The sequence below is a fragment of the Heterodontus francisci genome, unplaced genomic scaffold (assembly GCF_036365525.1).
Source record: "Heterodontus francisci isolate sHetFra1 unplaced genomic scaffold, sHetFra1.hap1 HAP1_SCAFFOLD_772, whole genome shotgun sequence".
NCBI lineage: Eukaryota > Metazoa > Chordata > Chondrichthyes > Heterodontiformes > Heterodontidae > Heterodontus > Heterodontus francisci.
The window spans coordinates 437,916-452,959 of record NW_027141483.1 but is presented as its reverse complement, the minus strand read 5'-3'; the positions used below and the strand labels follow the sequence as shown (position 1 = coordinate 452,959).

Sequence of the window (15,044 nt, the reverse complement as noted above, 5' to 3'; positions counted from 1 at the left end):
GTTCTGTGTGTCTGTGTGTGTCCCTCCGCCGAGTGTGTGTGTGTCTGTCCCTCCAGAGTGTGTATATGTGAGAGTCTGTCTGTCCCTCCGCTGTGTGTGTCTGTCTGTCCCTCTGCTGTGTGTGTCTGTCTGTCCCTCCGCTGTGTGTGTCTGTCTGTCCCTCCGCTGTGTGTGTCTGTCCCTCCGCTGTGTGTGTGTATCTCTGTCCCTCCGCTGTGTGTGTGTCTGCCTGTCCCTCTGCTGTGTGTGTGTACCTCTGTCCCTCTGCTGTGTGTGTCTGTCCCTCCGCTGTGTGTGTGTCTGTCCCTCTGCTGTGTGTGTGTCTGTCCCTCTGCTGTGTGTGTGTCTGTCTGTCCCTCCGCCGTGTGTGTATCTCGTTCCCTCCGCTGTGTGTGTGTGTCTGTCCCTCCGCTGTGTGTGTGTCTGTCCCTCTGCTGTGTGTGTGTGTGTCTGTCTGTCCCTCTGCTGTGTGTGTGTGTGTCTGTCTGTCCCTCCGCTGTGTGTGTGTCTGTCCCTCCGCTGTGTGTATGTCTCTGTCCCTCCGCTGTGTGTGTGTGTGTGTGTCTGTCCCTCCGCTGTGTGTGTGTCGCTGTTCCTCCGCTGTGTGTGTGTGTGTCTGTCCCTCCGCTGTGCGTGTGTCTGTCCCTCCGCTGTGCGTGTGTGTGTGTGTCTGTCCCTCCGCTGTGTGTGTGTCTCTGTCCCTCCGCTGTGCGTGTGTGTCTGTTCCTCCGCTGTGTGTGTCTGTCCCTCCGCTGTGTGTGTGTGTCTCTGTTCCTCCGCTGTGTGTGTGTGTCTCTGTCCCTCCGCTGTGTGTGTGTCTCTGTCCCTCCGCTGTGTGTGTGTGTCTCTGTCCCTCCGCTGTGCGTGTGTGTGTGTCTCTGTCCCTTCGCTGTGTGTGTGTCTCTGTCCCTCCGCTGTGCGTGTGTCTCTCTGTCCCTCCGCTGTGCGTGTGTGTCTGTCCCTCCACTGTGTGTGTGTGTGTGTGTCTCTGTCCCTCCGCTGTGTGTGTGTGTCTCTGTCCCTCCGCTGTGTGTGTGTGTGTCTCTGTTCCTCCGCTGTGTGTGTCTCTGTCCCTCCGCTGTGTGTGTCTCTGTCCCTCCGCTGTGTGTGTGTGTGTGTCTCTGTCCCTCCGCTGTGTGTGTGTCTCTCTGTTCCTCCGCTGTGTGTGTGTGTGTCTCTGTTCCTCCGCTGTGTGTGTGTGTGTCTCTGTTCCTCCGCTGTGTGTGTGTCTCTGTCCCTCCGCTGTGTGTGTGTGTGTCTCTGTCCCTCCGCTGTGTGTGTGTGTGTGTGTGTGTGTGTGTCTCTGTTCCTCCGCTGTGTGTGTGTGTCTCTCTGTCCCTCCGCTGTGTGTGTGTGTCTCTCTGTCCCTCCGCTGTGTGTGTGTGTCTCTCTGTCCCTCCGCTGTGTGTGTGTGTGTGTGTGTCTCTGTCCCTCCGCTGTGTGTGTGTGTGTGTGTCTCTGTCCCTCCGCTGTGTGTGTGTGTCTCTGTCCCTCCGCTGTGTGTGTGTGTGTGTGTCTCTGTTCCTCCGCTGTGTGTGTGTGTCTCTGTCCCTCCGCTGTGTGTGTCTCTGTCCCTCCGCTGTGTGTGTGTCTCTGTTCCTCCGCTGTGTGTGTGTGTGTCTCTGTCCCTCCGCTGTGTGTGTGTGTGTCTCTGTCCCTCCGCTGTGTGTGTGTGTGTCTCTGTCCCTCCGCTGTGCGTGTGTGTGTCTCTGTTCCTCCGCTGTGTGTGTGTGTGTCTCTGTCCCTCCGCTGTGCGTGTGTGTGTCTCTGTCCCTCCGCTGTGTGTGTGTCTCTGTCCCTCCGCTGTGCGTGTGTGTGTCTCTGTTCCTCCGCTGTGTGTGTGTGTGTCTCTGTCCCTCCGCTGTGTGTGTGTCTCTGTCCCTCCGCTGTGCGTGTGTGTCTCTCTGTTCCTCCGCTGTGTGTGTGTGTGTCTCTGTCCCTCCGCTGTGTGTGTGTCTCTCTGTCCCTCCGCTGTGTGTGTGTGTCTCTCTGTCCCTCCGCTGTGTGTGTGTGTCTCTCTGTCCCTCCGCTGTGTGTGTGTGTCTCTCTGTCCCTCCGCTGTGTGTGTGTGTGTGTGTGTCTGTCCCTCCGCTGTGTGTGTGTCTCTGTCCCTCCGCTGTGCGTGTGTGTGTCTCTGTTCCTCCGCTGTGTGTGTGTGTGTCTCTGTTCCTCCGCTGTGTGTGTGTGTCTCTCTGTCCCTCCGCTGTGTGTGTGTGTGTGTGTGTGTCTGTCCCTCCGCTGTGCGTGTGTGTGTCAGTGATCCCAACGTGTACATGCCCTGGCCTGTTCGCTGGACCAGAAATTAGTCGATGTTTTGTTTGCTTAATCCCGGGGAATGAGCAAACAAACAGCGAGAGAGCAGCACACGGTGGGGTATGGCCCACTCAGCAAGCACGTCAACACCCACCAGCTATTCATGTCAAGATCCCCTATCATTTACTCCCAGGAGACAAGACGCCCAGCATTGTTCAGTGATGGCTTGAAGTCACGAAGGGGGTTTTAACCAAGGTGAAATCGCCCATTGTCCTCCCACTAAAACCGTAAATTAATGAATGCAATCCTGGGAAACTGATAGCGAGGAACACATGAAGAGGAGGAGGCCCCATTCAGCCCTCTCTCTCTCTCTCTCTCTCTCGATTGCTACAGGACGAACACCAAAACAAATACCATTACGCAGCAGGGCTAAAGAATTAATTGCATTTTTAATACACCTGCGGGAGACAAAACAACCGCTCGCCCGCTCGCAGTTACACGGACTCGAGGCTGGCGAAGCGATGCCTGTCGTGGCCGAGCAGCCCGGAACCTAAACACCTCCCCAGGGAAACCTGCCAGCTTCCCACGGGCACCGTGCCCCGCAATGCTCAGTCAGCGCTCCGGGTCGCTTGCCGCTTTGGACGCCGGGGTCGGCTATTCGACTGCTGCAGGCTTCACCACCCCACAACAACCACCCCCACCCCGCACCCCGACACACACATCCCAGCTTTCTTCGCTCCCAAGGTAGGCCCCGAGCGGCGGAATTCGACGGTAGCACTCAACCGCCCCGCTCCCTCGCCGTTTCTCAAGTCCCTTCACTGTCCCTCGAGCGCATCTCCTCCACTCGGCCGCGTGTCCCCGGAATGAGGGGAGCGAGGGGGGGCACTGGCAGCCCTCAGACGACGCCCCACACCTCCTCAAAGGCTGTGCAAATCTTGGCACAGGTCAAGGCAGCAGAGAGCGGGAAGTTACTGATCGAAACCTGCTTCTCCGTGTACTCCAGGTTAATCTGAGTGAGAGAGAGAAAACACAGGGAGCCTGTCACTGAACGGACAAAATGACAGCTCACAACACATCCAGGGATCTTGCAGGGATACGGAAAGACAGCAGGGCAGTGGGATTAGTTTGGGAATTGATACAGGGTTACGGGGAGAGAGCGGGGCAGTGGGATTAGTTTGGGGATTGATACAGGGCTATGGGGAGAGAGCGGGGCAGTGGGATTAGTTTGGGGATTGATACAGGGCTACGGGGAGAGAGCGGGGCAGTGGGATTAGTTTGGGGATTGATACAGGGCTATGGGGAGAGAGCGGGGCAGTGGGATTAGTTTGGGGATTGATACAGGGCTACGGGGAGAGAGCGGGGCAGTGGGATTAGTTTGGGGATTGATACAGGGCTACGGGGAGAGAGCGGGGCAGTGGGATTAGTTTGGGGATTGATACAGGGCTATGGGGAGAGAGCGGGGCAGTGGGATTAGTTTGGGGATTGATACAGGGCTATGGGGAGAGAGCGGGGCAGTGGGATTAGTTTGGGGATTGATACAGGGCTATGGGGAGAGACTGGGGCAGTGGGATTAGTTTGGGGATTGATACAGGGATATGGGGAGAGAGCGGGGCAGTGGGATTAGTTTGGGGATTGATACAGGGCTATGGGGAGAGAGCGGGGCAGTGGGATTAGTTTGGGGATTGATACAGGGCTATGGGGAGAGAGCGGGGCAGTGGGATTAGTTTGGGGATTGATACAGGGCTATGGGGAGAGAGCGGGGCAGTGGGATTAGTTTGGGGATTGATACAGGGCTATGGGGAGAGAGCGGGGCAGTGGGATTAGTTTGGGGATTGATACAGGGCTATGAGCTCTGACCGGGGCAGTGGGGTTTTATCCTTCCTCTGTGGCCTGGCCTCCTATGGGATGGTTGCTAAGGGCAACTTACCGATCCGTGAGCAAACGCTCCCACTACAAACACTGCCGACTCCTTCTCGGGCACCAGGTCACGGAGGCTCACTACGTCGTCCGTGTGGAACGTTGTTCCGATCTTCCGGCATCCGACAGGTAAGTGGTCAGTCACTGGATTCTTAATCACCTGCGGGACGGGAGGGCGGGTCGTCAGCGTGGACCAGGCTGCATGTATCGTGCCCGCGGACTTCACAACCTCATCCCCGCCTCTCGGTCCTGCGCCTGCTACAGCTGACTGGGATCCATCTCTCGCACGTACTTTGCGTTACTCTCCTCCACTCACTGCATCTTGCCAGAGAACTAATCTCGACTGTGTTCGCTGCTTGAGGCTCAACTAGACTCTGTTTGCTGATTGAGGCTTAACTAGATTCTGTTCGCTGCTTGAGGCTCAACTAGACTCTGTTTGCTGTTTTGAGGCTCAACTAGACTCTGTTTGCTGTTTTGAGGCTCAACTAGACTCTGTTCGCTGATTGAGGCTTAACTAGATTCTGTTCGCTGATTGAGGCTTAACTAGATTCTGTTCGTTGTTGGACGAGCCAATGATACAGGTCCATTGTTCCCTGAAGGTGGCAACGCAGGTCAATAGAGTGGTCAAGAAGGCATACGGCATGCTTTCCTTCATCGGACGGGGTATTGAGTACAAGAGTTGGCAGGTCATGTTACAGTTGTATAGGACTTTGGTTCGGCCACATTTGGAATACTGCGCGCAGTTCTGGTCGCCACATTACCAAAAGGATGTGGATGCTTTGGAGAGGGTGCAGAGGAGGTTCATCAGGATGTTGCCTGGTATGGAGGGCGCTAGCTATGAAGAGAGGTTGAGTAGATTAGGATTATTTTCATTAGAAAGACGGAGGTTGAGGGGGGACCTGATTAAGGTGTACAAAATCATGAGAGGTATAGACAGAGTGGATAGCAAGAAGCTTTTTCCCAGAGTGGGGGATTCAATTACTAGGGGTCACGAGTTCAAAGTGAAAGGGGAAAAGTTTAGGGGGGATATGCGTGGAAGGTTCTTTACGCAGAGGGTGGTGGGTGCCTGGAACGCGTTGCCTGCAGAGGTGGTAGACGCGGGCACGATAGCGTCTTTTAAGATGCATCTGGACAGATACATGAATGGGCAGGAAGTAAAGAGATACAGACCCTTAGAAAATAGGCGTCATGTTTAGATAGAGGATCTGGATCGGCGCAGGCTTGGAGGGCCGAAGGGCCTGTTCCTGTGCTGTAATTTTCTTTGTTCTTTTAGCACAGGAGCTGGCCATTTGCCCCATCGTCTCCATGCCACCACCTATCGAGCCTAAACCTACCTTCCAGCTCTTGAAGGTAAGGAGCTCAGGAGGAGACACTCGAATCCTATGAATAGCCTAAGAATCCTGTGAATCGGGTAATCAGGAGGTTGACAAGGTGAATCATGTAACCAAGGCAGGATGAGATCGGGGGAGGTACGACCTCGTACCCAAATACGCGACCCAGACAGACTCCCCTGCTTGCGGGTACTGACCCTCCGACAGTGCGGCGCTCCCTCAGTCCTGACCCTCCGACAGTAAATAGACCCGATGAGCTGACACAATGGTCCTCAACATCCCCTTCGAGCTCAGAATGGAAATTGCTCATGTAAACGTCACGCTGTCATTACACCGCCCGCCAGCGGGGGCGCTGCACCGTGACGCGTTTACATAGGAAACCTCAATGTTAAGGGGGGAGGGAGGGAAAAAAAAACACTGGGAGCCGCGGAAACCCGGGTGGCAAATTTGTGGTTGACTCCCGCGGGGCCAGCCGCCGCTCGGGACCTACCTTCAGGAGCCTCTGGGGGCCGTCTGCGGCTCGGACGCTTAACTTGTGCAAGAGCTGGACTGCAAGAGAACGAGAGAGGCGGTTAGAGCAGTGACTGGAAGATAACCCTCATTCCCCACCCTCCCCCCACCACCCAGAGGTAACACCCCTTACCCATGAGCCCGCAGAACCTGTCGAACGTGCGTGGGATGCGGGTCTGCGGGTGATTTCGATCAGGACGTTGCGCTGCGTTCGGATGTAGACTTGGAGGAGTCCCGCCCTGTTCAGAGGGCTGTCCATTAGCATCAGGAGACTCTGTCGGGGGAAGAGGGGAAAAGGGAGAGAGAGAGAGAGAGAGAGAGAGAGAGAGACCAGGCAGGTTAGATACAGGAGTCACGAGAGGTTACCGCCAGGATCACCGGAACACGCTCGGGTCGCTTCTCCCTCTCGCACTCCGAATAGTACAGGCCCCCCCACCCTCACCCCCCACCACACCATTGCAATGGGCGAAGGCGGGGACTGTTCAACTGTGGAAGCATCGCACCATCAACCAGCGAGGAACTGAACGGTCGTCAGGACATCCCCCAACCTCCTCAAACCTCCCTCCTCCTCCGCACCACCCTCCCCTCCTCCAACACCGGTTCGGCGTTGCCAGGTTGGGGTGGGGCCTCCACCCCCAACCCCAGTCGGACCTGATGAGCGATGTCCGGTCGGACGTCCCGGGATCCCGGCGTGCTTCAGGATGATGGACTTGTGCCTGTCGCAGTTCAGCAGCTCAAACGTCTTCCGACCTGGGAGGGGATCAAGGGTCAAAGAGTGAGGGTCAGCGCGAGGGTCATTCTCTCCCCGATCGCCCTCATTGTCACATTGCCTGACCGACCCCCCCCCGCCCCACCCCGGGCTACTCCCCCATGACCCTGGCTCCACCCCCTCTGACCTGACCCCTGCCCCAGGCTCCACTCCTCCCCCATGGCCCTGGCTCCTCCCCTCCCCACCAGGCCCCGCCCCCTCCCTGCTGGCCCTGCCCCCATCCACCTGGCCCCGCCCCACTGGCTCCTTTATGTCCCCACTGGCCCCACCCCCTCCCCACCTGGCCACGCCCCCTCAGCACTGGCCCCACCCACTCCCCAGTGGCCTCCCCTCTGCACTGGCCCCGCCCCTCCCCCACCTGGCCACTCCCCCTCCGCTGGCCACACCCCCTCTGCAATGGCCCCGCCATCCCCACTGACCCCTCCCCTCCTGGCCGCCCCACCTTCTGCATTGGCCACGCCCCCTCCCCAATTGGCCCCGCCCCCTCCCCATCTAACCCCGCCCCCTCTCCCCCGGTCCACCTTCACTGTTTCCAGGGAGGCTCCCTCCAGCACCACCACCAGCCTCCGGCCTTCAGGCCGTCGTCGTCCTCCTCCTCCTCCTGCCGCTGCCTCCAGACCAGCCTCAGTCTCTCCCTCATCCTCCTCCAGCCGCCGCCGCTTCTTCCCACCCGCCATCTTCCCAAGCCCCCGCGGCAGCGTTGCCGGAAGTGGCGCTAGAGCCGGAACTTCCGGCTCCGTTGGGGCGGAAATGGCCGGGGCGCCATCTACTGAGGGCAATCCCCATGGAGCAAAAATGGGAGACCGGCCATCTTAGTGAGGGGCAATCTCCCTATATTAAAATAGGAGATCGGCCATTTTAGTGAGGGGCAATCTCCCGATATTAAAATCGGAGATCGGCCATTTTAGTGAGGGGCTCTGCCCACAAAATGAGTTCCGAAGAAGGGTCACTGACCCGAAACGTTAACTCTGCTTCTCTTTCCACAGATGCTGCCAGACCTGCTGAGTGAATCCAGCATTTCTTGTTTTTGTATTATAATGGTGAGCCTGCCATCTTAGTGAGGGGCAACCCCTGATTAAAAATATGGGAGATCGGCCATCTTAGTGAGGGGCACTGCCATATTAAAATGAGAGGTCGGCCATCTTAGTGAGGGGAAATCCCCCCCCCACCCGCTCATTACAATGGGCGGCCCGCCATGTTGGTGAGGGGCAATCTGCCCCTTAATTAGGATCGGCCATCTTAGTGAGTGGCATTTCCCCTCAACCCCTCCATTGATTACAAAGGACACGCCGCCATCTTAGTGAGGGGCAGCTACCCTCCACCTCCCCAATAGCTCACCATTGGGGAACTCAATTGAGTTTTTCGGGCTGAGGTGGACAGGGTTTTTTTTCTCACCACGTGTTATCCTTACCGGGCGCTGGGGGGGGGGGGGGGGGGTGCGTGTTGGAAAAATGGGGTCGGGACCAGGGGTCGTCAACACGTCCGGACACGGGTGCCAGTGCGGGCGGTATAAACTCTTGTGCTCCGCGCAGTAAATTGGAACGCCTCGCTCCTCAGCCGATCGAGGCGCGTTCGCAAATTCTATTTGTGGTTCGACTACCGCGGACTGTTTAAACAAAAAAAAAACCACGGGGGGAAATCTTCCCATTTATGTCGCCTCTATTTCATCCTCCGAACATCCGACTGAGGGCCAGGAGGAGGCTGAAGCATAACCTCCCTACTTTTATATTCAATTCCCCTCCCGATAAATAATAAACCGATAAATAATAAACAGAGGCGACATTGGTGGCTTGGACACATCCTCAGGACTGTAGACCCAAGGGCCGGAAGCAATGTAAAGCCAGTTGCAGCTCCACTGGGCCCTGTTTCTTCCTGTCCTGTCAATTAATAGTTGTTAAGCAAACCCTGACATGTTTGATACCGGCCTGGGGTCTTCGAGTGGGCTGAGGGGACCAAGTGTAGTATTTCCAGGTAATGAGGTGGGAATGTGCGTTGTGAGGAAGATGAAAAGCGGCTTCAAGGGATTTGGACAGACTCAGTGAGCGGGCAGATGGAATATAATGTGGGAAAATGTGAGATTTTCCACTCTGGTAGGCGGAATAGATGTGCAGAGTATTTCGTAAATGGTAAGAGATTAGAAAGTGGAGATGTACAAAGGGACCTGGTGTCCTTGTCAATAAGCCACTGAAAGCTAACATGCAGGTGCAGCAAGACATTAGGAAGGTTAATGGGATGTTAGTCTTTACCACAAGAGGATTTGAGTCCAGGAGTAGTGACGTCTTGCTTTAATCATGCAGAACCTTGGTTTGACCACATCTGGAGTACTGTGTGCAGTTTTGGTCCCCTGACCTTAGGAAGGATATTATTGCCATAGAGGAGTGCAACGAAGGGCCACCAGACCTGTTCCCGAGATGGCTGGACTGTCCTATGAAGAGAGATTGGGGAAACTGGGTCTGTATTCTCTCGAGTTTCGAAGAATGAGAGGGGATCTCATTGAAACCAACAAAATACTTAAAGGGACAGACAAGGTAGATGTAAGTAAGATGTTTCCCCGGTTGGGGAGTCTAGAACCAGGGACACAATTTCAAAATAAGGGGGAAGCCACTTAGGACCGAGATGAGGAGAAATTTCTTTACTCAGAGGGTTGTGAATCTTTGGAATCTCTACCCCAGAGTGCTGTGGAATCTCAGTCATTGAGTATGTTTAATGCAGAGATTGACAGATTTCTAAATACAAATGACATAAATATGGGGATAGTCAGGGAAAAGGGCACTGAACTGGATGATCAGCCATGATCGTATTGAACGGCGGGGCAGGCTCGATGGGCTGAATGGCCTACTCCTGTTCCTGCTCGAGCAAATCCAGGAGAACCAAACTCATCGGGGAAAGACGAGAAAAATTCCTTCATGTTCTGCTAATATTGCGGCGGGAGGTTGTTGTGGGGTGAAGCGGCTGTTCGACTGGGTGGGGCGGTTGGAGGCCAAGCGACGACAATCCCGCGGCGGGGAAAATGCGAAGTCAGGATGTGGCGCGCTCCAAAGAAAAACACAGCATTTTCGGTCGACAGGAAAAAGACCCATTTTATTTATTGCGGAGGGAGATTACAGAATCGAAAATACAGGATTTCGACAGCCGACGCAATTGACAGCAGCGAAGGCGGGACAGGAAACGCCCAGGCTTTGTTTCGGGCCCAGTGCAGAGTGGAGCCTGATCTCCGCCGCTCGACGGGGCGATCGCTGGGGGGCCGGGAGCGGGCTAAACCCGGCCATGGGCCGCGGACGGGTCCTGCGGCATTTAGTGAGGGCTCCTCCCTCCCCCGTCCTCCAACTCTAGGCGGCTGTTCTTCCCTCTTCCTCTCCCTCCTCCGCCTGGCTGGCTTGCCACCAGTCCTGGGTTGATCTGCCCTTCTCGCCTGTGGACAAGGAATGGAGAAACATTAGATTCTGCAGCCTCTCTCTCTCTCTCTCTCACACCCTCCTTCTCCCTCTCTGCTGCTGCTGAACAGGAGAGGCCCAGGTTTTGATCCGGGCCTACTCTGGGTCAGCGAGACCTAAGGCGGTCTTGTGCAGGGTGGGGCGTCCTCTCTCACACTCCTGCCTGGAGAGGTATCTCTAACCCCTTCTCTCACACACACTCCTGTATCTGGGGAGGTCCTCTAACCTCCCTCTCTCTCTCTCTCTCTCTCACATACTCCTGTATCTGGGGAGGTCCCTCTAACCCCTCTGTCTCTCTCACACACTACTACATCTGGCAAGGTCCTTCTAACCCCTCTCTCTCTCACACACACTCCTGTATCTGGGGAGGTCCCTCTAACCCCTCTCCTCACACACTCCTGAACCTGGGGAGGTCCTCTAACCCCCTCTCTCTCTCACACACATTCCTGTATCTGGGGAGGTCCCTCTAACCCCCTCTCTCTCTCACACACATTCCTGTATCTGGGGAGGTCCCTCTAACCCCTCTCTCTCTCACACACATTCCTGTATCTGGGGAGGTCCCTCTAACCCCCTCTCTCTCTCACACACATTCCTGTATCTGGGGAGGTCCCTCTAACCCCTCTCTCTCTCACACACATTCCTGTATCTGGGGAGGTCCTCTAACCCCTCTCTCTCTCACACACATTCCTGTATCTGGGGAGGTGCCTCTAACCCCTCTCTCTCTCACACACATTCCTGTATCTGGGAGGTCCCTCTAACCCCTCTATCTCTCACACACATTCCTGTATCTGGGGAGGTCCCTCTAACCCCTCTATCTCTCTCACACACATTCCTGTATCTGGGGAGGTCCCTCTAACCCCTCTATCTCTCTCTCACACACATTCCTGTATCTGGGAGGTCCCTCTAACCCCTCTCTCTCTCACACACATTCCTGTATCTGGGAGGTCCTCTAACCCCCTCTCTCTCTCTCACACATTCCTGTATCTGGGGAGGTCCCTCTAACCCCTCTATCTCTCACACACATTCCTGTATCTGGGGAGGTCCCTCTAACCCCCTCTCTCTCTCACACACATTCCTGTATCTGGGGAGGTCCCTCTAACCCCTCTCTCTCTCACACACATTCCTGTATCTGGGGAGGTCCCTCTAACCCCCTCTCTCTCTCACACACATTCCTGTATCTGGGGAATTCCCTCTAACCCCTCTCTCTCTCACACACATTCCTGTATCTGGGAGGTCCTCTAACCCCTCTCTCCCTCTCACTCCTTCCTAAACTATGGGGTCCAAGCACCAGGACACAGCTGAGGCTCTCTGGCGATCTGGAAAGGGTATCCCTGAGCGGAATTTCAACTTACTGCAGTGTTTGCACATCAAAGGGCAGCTCTCAAAGAAATAGAGGTTTGAGCAGGCACTGAACCCCATGCGTGAGCAAGTCACGTCATTTCTGCACAGTTCTGTATGAGGGAGAGAGTAGAGAGAGTAGTGAGTATGGTCACAGATTCAGAAACACACCAGACACACACACACACACACACACACACACACACACGAATACTGCAGATGCAGAGAGATAGACTGAGGGAGGGAGAGAGAAAGAGAGATGGAGAGAAAGACAGCGTGTTCGAGGGCCTGAGGGTGAAGCAAGGGGTGAAAGAGAGAGACTGAGAGGAGAGAGAGAGAGAGACTGAGGGGAGAGAGAGAGACTGAGAGGAGAGAGACTGAGAGGGGAGAGAGAGAGAGACTGAAAGGGGAGGGAGAGAGAGAGAGAGACTGAGAGGAGACTGAGAGGGGAGAGAGAGAGAGACTGAGAGGAGAGAGAGAGAGACTGAGAGGAGGAGAGAGAGACTGAGAGGAGAGAGTCTGAGAGGGGAGAGAGAGAGAGACTGAGAGGGGAGAGAGAGAGAGACTGAGAGGAGACTGAGAGGGGAGAGAGAGAGAGACTGAGAGGAGAGAGAGAGAGACTGAGAGGAGAGAGAGAGAGACTGAGAGGAGAGAGAGAGAGACTGAGAGGAGAGAGAGAGAGACTGAGAGGGGAGAGAGAGAGAGACTGAGAGGAGAGAGTCTGAGAGGGGAGAGAGAGAGAGACTGAGGGGAGACTGAGAGGGGAGAGAGAGAGAGACTGAGAGGGGAGAGAGAGAGAGACTGAGAGGAGAGAGAGAGAGAGCTGAGAGGGGAGAGAGAGAGAGACTGAGAGGAGACTGAGAGGGGAGAGAGAGAGACTGAGAGGAGAGAGAGAGAGACTGAGAGGAGAGAGAGAGAGAGACTGAGAGGAGACTGAGAGGGGAGAGAGACTGAGAGGGGAGAGAGAGAGACTGAGAGGGGAGAGAGAGAGAGACTGAGAGGGGAGAGAGAGAGAGAGACTGAGAGGGGAGAGAGAGAGACTGAAAGGGGAGGGAGAGAGAGAGAGAGACTGAAAGGGGAGAGAGAGAGACTGAGAGGGAGAGAGAGAGAGTGAGAGAGAGAGAGAGAGAGTGAGAGGGGAGAGAGACTGAAAGGGGAGAGAGAGACTGAGAGGGGAGAGAGAGAGAGACTGAGAGAGACAGAGAGAGAGTGAGTGGGGAGAGAGACTGAGAGGGGAGAGAGAAACTGAGAGGGGAGAGAGAGAGAGACTGAGAGGAGACTGAGAGAGAGAGTGAGAGGGAGAGAGGGAGAGACTGAGAGGGGAGAGAGGGAGAGACTGAGAGGGGAGAGAGAGAGAGACTGAGAGAGAGTGAGAGGGGAGAGAGACTGAGAGGGGAGAAAGGAGAGACTGAGTGGGGAGAGAGGGAGAGACTGAGAGGGGAGAGAGAGAGAGACTGAGAGGAGACTGAGAGAGAGAGAGAGAGTGAGAGGGAAGAGAGACTGAGAGGGAGAGAGAGAGAGACTGAGAGGGGAGAGAGAGAGAGACTGAGAGGGGAGAGAGAGAGAGACTGAGAGGGGAGCGAGGGAGAGACTGAGAGGGGAGAGAGAGAGAGACTGAGAGGAGACTGAGAGAGTGAGAGGGAGAGAGACTTAGGGGAGAGAGAAACTGAGAGGGGAGAGAGAGAGAGACTGAGAGGAAACTGAGAGAGAGAGAGTGAGAGGGAGAGAGAGAGAGACTGAGAGGGAGAGAGAGAGAGACTGAGAGGGGAGAGAGAGAGAGACTGAGAGGGAGAGAGGGAGAGACTGAGAGGGGAGCGAGGGAGAGACTGAGAGGGGAGAGAGAGAGAGACTGAGAGGAGACTGAGAGAGTGAGAGGGGACAGAGACTTAGGGGAGAGAGAAACTGAGAGGGGAGAGAGAGAGAGACTGAGAGGAAACTGAGAGAGAGAGAGTGAGAGGGGAGAGAGAGAGAGACTGAGAGGGGAGAGAGAGAGAGACTGAGAGGGGAGAGAGAGAGAGACTGAGAGGAGACTGAGAGAGAGAGAAAGAGTGAGAGGGGAGAGAGACTGAGAGGGGAGAGAGGGAGAGGGGAGCGAGGGAGAGACTGAGAGGGGAGAGAGGGAGAGACTGAGAGGGAGAGAGAGAGAGACTGAGAGGGGAGAGAGAAACTGAGAGGGGAGAGAAGAGTGAGAGGGGAGCGAGGGAGAGACTGAGAGGGGAGAGAGAGAGAGACTGAGAGGAGACTGAGCGAGTGAGAGGGGAGAGAGACTGAGGAGAGGGGAGAGAGAAACTGAGAGGGGAGAGAGAGAGAGACTGAGAGAGAGAGAGAGTGAGTGAGAGGGAGAGAGAGAGAGACTGAGAGGGGAGAGAGAGAGAGACTGAGAGAGAGAGAGAGAGTGAGAGGGGAGAGAGACTGAGAGGGGAGAGAGACTGAGAGGGGAGAGAGAGAGAGACAGAGAGGGGAGAGAGGAGCGACTGAGAGGGAGAGAGAGAGAGACTGAGAGGAGACTGAGAGAGAGTGAGAGGGGAGAGAGACTGAGAGGGGAGAGAGGGAGAGACTGAGAGGGGAGAGAGGAGAGACTGAGAGGGCGAGGAGAGAGAAGAGACTGAAGAGAGAGAGAGAGAGTGAGAGGGGAGAGAGAGACTGAGAGGGGAGAGAGACCTGAGAGGGGAGAGAGGGAGAGACAGAGAGGGGAGAGAGGGAGCGACTGAGAGGGGAGAGAGAGAGAGACTGAGAGGAGACTGAGAGAGAGTGAGAGGGGAGAGAGACTGAGAGGGGAGAGAGGGAGAGACTGAGAGGGGAGAGAGGAGAGACTGAGAGGGGAGAGAGAGAGAGACTGAGAGGAGACTGAGAGAGTGAGAGAGAGTGAGAGGGAGAGACTGAGGGGAGAGAGAAAGAGACTGAGAGGGGAGCGAGGGAGAGACTGAGAGGGGAGAGAGAGAGAGAGACTGAGAGGGGAGAGAGAACTGAGAGGGGAGAGAGAGAGAGACTGAGAGGGGAGAGAGGAGAGAGACTGAGAGGGGAGAGAGAGAGACTGAGAGGAGACTGAGCGAGTGAGAGGGAGAGAGACTGAGAGGGGAGAGAGAAACTGAGAGGGGAGAGAGAGAGAGACTGAGAGGGGAGAGGAGAGAGAGAGACTGAGAGGGGAGGAGAGAGAGACTGAGAGGAGACTGAAAGGGGAGAGAGAGAGACTGAGAGGGGAGAGAGAGAGACTGAGAGAGAGAGAGAGAGAGAGAGAGAGTGAGAGGGGAGAGAGACTGAGAGGGAGAGAGAACTGAGAGGGAGAGAGGAGAGACTGAGAGGGACTGAGAGAGAAGTGAGAGGGAGAGAGGGAGAGACTGAGAGGGTGAGAGAGGGAGAGACTGAGGAGGGGAGAGAGAGAGAGGACTGAGAGGAGACTGAGAGAGAGTGAGAGGGAGAGAGAGACTGAGAGGGGAGAAGGAGAGAGACTGAGAGGGGAGAGATGGAGAGACTGAGAGGGGAGAGAGAGAG

General features: G+C 55.8%; 1 protein-coding gene across 1 annotated transcript; it reads right to left on the bottom strand.

Annotated features, from left to right (window-relative positions):
- Nucleotides 1–2,683: 2,683 nt before the first annotated feature.
- On the bottom strand, nt 2,684–7,457 carry emg1 (EMG1 N1-specific pseudouridine methyltransferase). Its single transcript, XM_068027379.1, is given in 8 exon segments — nt 2,684–3,262; nt 4,181–4,330; nt 5,992–6,050; nt 6,145–6,195; nt 6,198–6,285; nt 6,663–6,687; nt 6,689–6,810; nt 7,302–7,457. Coding segments are annotated over 8 exon segments (765 nt in total). The 3' UTR covers nt 2,684–3,148.
- Nucleotides 7,458–15,044: the final 7,587 nt, after the last annotated feature.